General features: G+C 27.9%; 1 protein-coding gene across 1 annotated transcript; it reads right to left on the bottom strand.

Moving 5' to 3' along the window:
• Positions 1-4,319: 4,319 nt before the first annotated feature.
• Positions 4,320-4,940, bottom strand: LOC145850087 (histone-lysine N-methyltransferase SETMAR-like). The gene has a single exon (XM_082955233.1). The coding sequence runs from the start codon at positions 4,938-4,940 to the stop codon at positions 4,320-4,322; it is 621 nt and encodes a 206-aa protein (XP_082811359.1).
• Between the last annotated feature and the right edge of the window lie 1,876 nt (positions 4,941-6,816).

Below are 6,816 nucleotides of genomic sequence, written 5' to 3'. Positions count from 1 at the left end.
AGCCATTTTAGTAAGTATATTTGGTACCTCTCGTTTCTTTACGATCGCTCATATCTTTACGCAATTTTTCTGTGGACACAATGTGCGTAAATAAGCGAGAGGTTACTGTAACAACTATTATACTAATGTTATTAATTTTTTTTTTTCAAAAATTTGATTTACAGGAGCCAAAACAGGATTTTTAGTCAGGTTTTTTGTAAACAGTTTTAGTTTTACACCAGTTTTATAATAATTATTAGCAGCTGGCTTTCTTAAAGTTTTACTTTCAATACACATTTTAGATCATATAAAAACTTTTGGCTAAATCGAAAACTAAAATATTTATTTTTACCTTACTTTCAAGGATTTTTGTGATATTATAAAACTAAAACCGTAGAGTTATTTTAGTTAATTTACCTTAAATAAATAGGTAATAGAATAAAGTACTTGCGTATTTAAAAATAAGTAAATAACTGACAAAATAAGTGTAATTTTATGAGCCCAAAACGCTTTTAGCCATTATCAAATATTAAAGCATAACAACAACTAACATTATGTTGCTAATATTAATATTGTACTAGTTCTTTAATGACATAGTTTAAAATGTGGTATTAGAAGTAGATTAATATGTCCTTAGATATTTTTACTGTGTAATTTTATAGTTTATTAACCACATAATGTAAATACAATATTTAAAAAAAAATTATAATATATGTATGTTTATTATTGTTATTTTCTGTATGTTTTAAATAAAGTGATTTTTTTTATAAAAGTATTTGCTATTAATTTCATTTTAAAAATTTTAGTCTGTTAATATGGGTTCATGATGGTTTTGAGTTACCAAAAGATGATTTAAATATATTTATTCTTAATTTAAACTTTTGCAGTTTTAAAGTTGCAGACCAAATTTATTAAAATAATTCACTTTAAATTTATAAGTTGGTAGTAAAAAAATCATGTTTAGAACACATACTTTTTAAACTCAAGGTAATGTTCACTCTTAATAAAAATAATTTGTCCTGGACATCTCATTAAACTGTATCCCTGTTGTATGATTCGACAACCGAGAAATTTTTTCAGTCTTTTGACTGAATATTTGAGCGCTTTGTTATCTGTCCTTCAATAAACAATATTAAAACTTAAAAGGTTTGTAAGTCTTGTAATAAAATAAAACTATTTGAAACCATTTTTTAACATTTTTTAAAACCAAATCATTCTTCTATAAGGAATTACGTGCTAAATCCCAACTTGTTCATACAAACCAAAATAAATTTTGAAATACCGAGTGTTGAGATAAGTGAAATATTCATTAAGTAAAAACTATTAAAAAGCACGTGATAAATTAAAACTGTACAAACCCTTTCTTTTTCGTATGTGTCGGCCACTTGGTTTCGATCTTGCAACTTATTTACAAAACTTGGTTTAACTCAGAAAGTTTTCAAATCCACATTAGTACACCCACGCCATCAGGCCACATATTTATATTCACCAAATCATAGCTGAAATCTTCCTGGCTTATTTTTATAATAACCAAGAATAATAGTAAAAGTTTATCAGTATCAAAGTCTCGTTTATCAACAATATAAATATCTAAAAAAACAAATACAAACATATTTTTTATCTGTCCATTTTTTTTGCTGAGTAATCATTCAAAAGTGCACTTTTGTGCGCATTTAAATTTTCTAACCCAGGTAAGCAAAGTGGTACATTGTTTATTGCTTGGACCATAGGAGCAGGAATATTCTCTATTTCCTTTTCTAAGGTGCTCTTTTATTATTAGCATTTTCATTAACAAGAAATTTAAGGCAATTATAATCCGAGCTGACCTCATGTGGGCTAAAAAAACTGCGGAGCCTTTGTGTCAAAGCTTTTCACTTCTAATCATTTCTTAAAGGAGTAATTTACTATAAACATTACCAGACACATTAAAATTGTTGATCTATGTCAAATCGAGAAGCACAGTATTATTTTTTGAAAATGTAAAATCAGGGATATAGTTTTTTTCTAATTCACAAGCTTCACCTTTATTTGCATTGTTGGTATTTTCACTGACATTTTCAAGAAAGTCATCAAGTTCTTGATCCATGACGACCTCGCAAAGCTCGTTAGATTTTTGCAGTAACTACAGAATACGTTTGTGTCAATGGTTGTTAACGTTAAACTAAACTTAAAAACCTTCTGTTTCTCTATGTTAGTCTGTGTAAACCATATTTTTTTAATACAAATTGGTCATATGGTACCAAATGAAATACAACTTTCCTTCTTTCTTATTTTGCTGAAAAGTGCAGCTCTGTAAAGTAGTAGACAATTACTGCCAACGTAGAGGGGTTGAAACTTCCTTGCCATCTGGATAATAATATATTTGTGTTTTTTATAAAATTTTGCACTTTTTTTTTAAGCATTTGTCCTTTTCTTCAAATGGATCTTAAAGCAAGATTGGAGAGCCTGTCCAGTTTTTTAAGTTAAAAAAAACTCTCTCACATCTAAGTTATTTTAGAGAAGAACTATTTCTAAAATTATGCACTCAGAAACTTATCGTTGCCAGCTTAAATAAAAAAAAGTAAAAGGAAAAGAAGTATAAATATAAAATAATATAATCAAACAATTATATATAATCAAACAATTCTACAACAACTTTGTAAATTTATACAGTAACGTCTAATGTATCTGTGTTTGGAACGTAGTTTAAGACGCTTTCTTTTAAACTTTCAACATTTTAACGGAGTGTCTGATGGGGAAATTGTTACCCGGAAATGATAGGGAAATTGTTTTGTTTCTTGTTGATCATCTTACAGTTTCATCCTTAAAACTTTGGGCACCTTTCCCAACATCCAACTTCACACCTCTAAAATAATAGATTGGAATATGTTTCCGTCAGTTAATAGAACGTTTCTGGTGCAGAATAATCCAGACTATTGACATCATTCTGCAAATACAATTCAATTTAATGAAGTATTTAATGTGAACATATATTTAACATTAAATATGCCTTGTAATTAGCTGGTCACAGATCTTGCTCACATTTGAGGTAGTAGCAACAAAATATTTTATTTGGTTGATGTGGTACTTTACTTTTTGTAACACAGGTTACAAAACCATCAGAGTGTAGCTTATCGGAAGTTCGCTGTCACTGATTGTAATTAACAATTAATTTTTGTCATCACCAAAACTCAGATTTCAAAAGTTTTAAATGGATCATGGTCTTGATACAAACTCATAAACTCCGCTATCTGGACAATTACCACTGATATGGTATTCTTTTATACCACCACTGACTTACTAGTTTAGCAACACTTACTTCTAACTAGTCTAGAATAATTTAATAACGTAAGTTCGCCAAGCTAGACCTGCGCCCAATAAAATTTCCGGTGCTTCGGTTGCTTATGTTTGAATCGACTTTGACTTACTTACAGATGCAAGCAGTTGCAGTAAATTATTACCAAAATTAGTTTAAGTGCGTTGAAACTTCAGCATTAGGTTAGATAATATCTTGCTGGTTTTCTACTTTGTGTAGGTTGTGAAATCACATTATAAATTTGGTCCCATCCAAGGACTAAAACTTTTTTTAACCCTTCGGGACCACTAAAGATTCTTTAAGAATAAAATCTCCTTATATTTTTTTTTCAGTTATTAACAATCTGTAAAAACATTATATAAATATAAATAGACTACAATTGGCTACATCTTAAATAACTACACATAGTTTTAGTAAAAACTCATTTTTTGTTGTTGAAAATTTTAAATATACTTTTTTTGAACTCTATAAGCATGCAATTTTTTAATTATAAATACTTAAAGGTTTAAAATATTTTTAACTAGTAACATTTATCAAAAATCTATATTTTTTTATATTAATAAAGAAAACGAATAATCATTGAATTTTATCACTTAAAACTTTAAAAAAAGCACAACATCACATGTTTAAATCACAAACTAAAAACCAATCAATAATACAAAAATCTAATAATATTTCCATTTTTTATGAGCTTCAAGTACATAATAGCTTTAAAACTAATCTAGGATATAAAAGTTTAACACAAAATCTTAAAACTTATAGTTTCACTGTTGAAATAGAACTATTTCATATTTAAACAATACAACTCTAATGTTAAAGAAAGTTCAAACTCAATTTATTAATTTTTAGCTTAGATGTATTTACTTTATTTTAAAAAGTTGTGCATATCATAAAATTAATACGTAAAACAAAACTTAAGTTTTAAATTACTTTTTCACTAAAGTTTTAAACTTTATAAAACATTTAAACTAAAGTATTCAAACGTTTATGCAGCAATGTTTTTATCACACAACGAATTTAGTTTAAAAGTAGAAGTTCAACTTCTTCACATGAAGTAGCCTCTGCATTTTTTAGCGCCACAGTTATACTTTTTTTTCTTATTTTTGTTTATTTCCACCAGGTAGTCGTTAGTGAGCTCTTCATTTACTTCTATATCTCTTTTGGCGAAATAACACAACCTCGCCACTGATGAGTTTACAAAAACTGGTACTTCCACCAAGTTTGCGTCGCAAGAGTGGTTGACGAATCTGGCCTCATTTCCATGCTTTGAAGCATCAATTATTTTATTTCTCTTTCGCCTGTCCATTTGTGGAGTCTCATATCCGTACAACCCATTTTTGTTGCCTTTTTTATCGTATTCCTTTTCATCTATAACGTTTCCTTTGTATTCTGACACAAACGCCCCTTTTGGGATTTCTTCAAGAGTCTTGACTGCCCAACCTTTGCTTTGGGTTTTGTAGATGCACAGCTTGCATCTACTTTCTCTTTGTACTACTCTGTTGACACAGTTTTCCGGGCATTTACAAGCGCTGTTGCACTCAAATACTCTGTTTATTTGGTGTGATTCATCAACTTTAAGGAGGCCTTGTTCGTTATAAGTCATGTTTGCCTTGTTCTTGATGCAAGGGCAAGAATTGTCGCATTTTATGCAGCTGCAATTTTTCATATGTTTTTCCTTTTTTTTGAGCCTTTTGGTTTGTTTAAACTTAAAATTATTTGGAAACTGGTCTAGGTCCACTTCGTTTTCAAGAGCTATGTAAGGAAAACCCCCAGTGAAACTATATAACCGTTTTTCCTCTAAAACCATTTTGGCCCTTTGAGTTTTCTTTCGTCGGAAATAATACTCTTTGATGTTGTTTAGTATTTCATTATCGAAACTATTTTTTGCCTGGTACATCCTAGCTTGCACAATTCACTTTTTGTACCCAAAAGCTCGCTTCAACAGGCCAATTTTTTAGTTTAACGTTATAGTGCAATGCTTTATTTATCGTTTTCTGTTCTTTGATGTACTCGACGTCAGCGCTTATGACGTTTTTGTTTCTGCTTAGCTGGTGCTTATGAGCATTTAGTTTGGCAGTTTTGGAGTTGAAAGCTTTAACTTGCGATTTTGGGGCTGCCTGTGAAAAGCGTTTTTCCACAATAAATGAGTGTTTTAAACATTTTCTTTTCTTTTTAAGAAAAACTTCTTTAGTTTTTCTACTTTTCATGACTACTTCTCAAAATATTTTATAGCTTAAAAATAGCTGTAAAAAGAAAAGTCTTTATGTGATTAAAATGAGATATGCTTTAAAAAGCTACTTTTAGTATAACTAATACCTAGTAAAAAAAACATTAAATGCATGTTACAATTACTTCAGAGATTTTATCTTGAAATTTATTTATAAGTTGTTATATTTTATCTAAAAAGGAAAAAAAGTTAAACGTTTTTTAGGTAGAATGTAAAAAATTTAATTATACCATGTATGATTGTAATTAGCTAGTATTTATCCCTAAAAATAAAAACATATTTCTTTAATTTAATTTTATTAAATTTGAACTCAAAACTAAACTTTTGAAATTAAGTAAACTACATTGATAGAACTTATAAACACTTGTTATTGTACCTATGTGGTGTTATTATGGAAAATAAAAAAGAAAAGTAAATATATTACCAGGTTTTTAAAAGATAACCTGTGGTTATGATAATTGAAAATTAAAAAATGGAAAAGCATTGTTTTTATTCATTCTTTTCTAAGGTTTTTTCATAAAAAAACTCTTATCAAGCATTGTTTAGATCAACAAACTCTTTAAAATAAATCAAGAGACTTAATAAATAACTTACTAGTTAAAATAATGTCTAATTGGGCACTTATTGTAGACTTTTTAATTATGTTATGTTAAAATATTTCAAAATGACTGACTCCTTCAAAAGTTTATTCTTCATATAAATTAAAGTTTTTAGTTAAAAATAAAAAAAAAAATTTACATAAGTACTTTTAATTGTTATTAGCACATAAATCATTAATCTTTTTTATATTGTTATTCACCTTAAATTTATACTTTAAGTTAGGTTCAGAAAGTGATAACATTATTAAATGCAATATTATTTACAGTAGGACAAATTATAAAATTAAACATATAAACATGAAATATGGGATAATTACAATACATTTTTACTTTGTCAGTAATTTTCAAAATTTTATTATCACACAAATGTTAGGTTATGCCTGATTGATTTATATAATAGGTGGAGCTACTTAAAAAAGCTCAAGCATACTTATTGATATTTTTTTGTTTCTGAATACTTGTTTCATTTTACTATACAACTTTTTACATTTCACTTTTAGTTTAAAAGAAAATTAACATTTGAGTTAGTTGATTCTGCATTGCATACCCAAAATATGTTCTACTGCCCAGTAATTTGTTATAAAAGTCGTAGTGCAAAATCATGAAATTATCTAGATTGTGTATTCAATAAATCTAAAACTTTTTATAAAAGTTTCATAAGTTTTAAGGCTGTTGTAGCTAATGGAAAAATAACAAAAACAGAAAATAATTTTTTG

Source organism: Thalia democratica, chromosome 2 (assembly GCF_965202585.1).
Source record: "Thalia democratica chromosome 2, ktThaDemo2.hap1.1, whole genome shotgun sequence".
NCBI classification, from domain to species: Eukaryota; Metazoa; Chordata; class Thaliacea; order Salpida; family Salpidae; genus Thalia; species Thalia democratica.
This window is presented reverse-complemented; position numbering and strand designations above follow the sequence as displayed.

Excerpts from the sequence above, each read along its gene's own strand:
- LOC145850087 (XM_082955233.1), bottom strand. The coding sequence starts at position 4,940 with ATGAAAAATTGCAGCTGCATAAAATGCGACAATTCTTGCCCTTGCATC.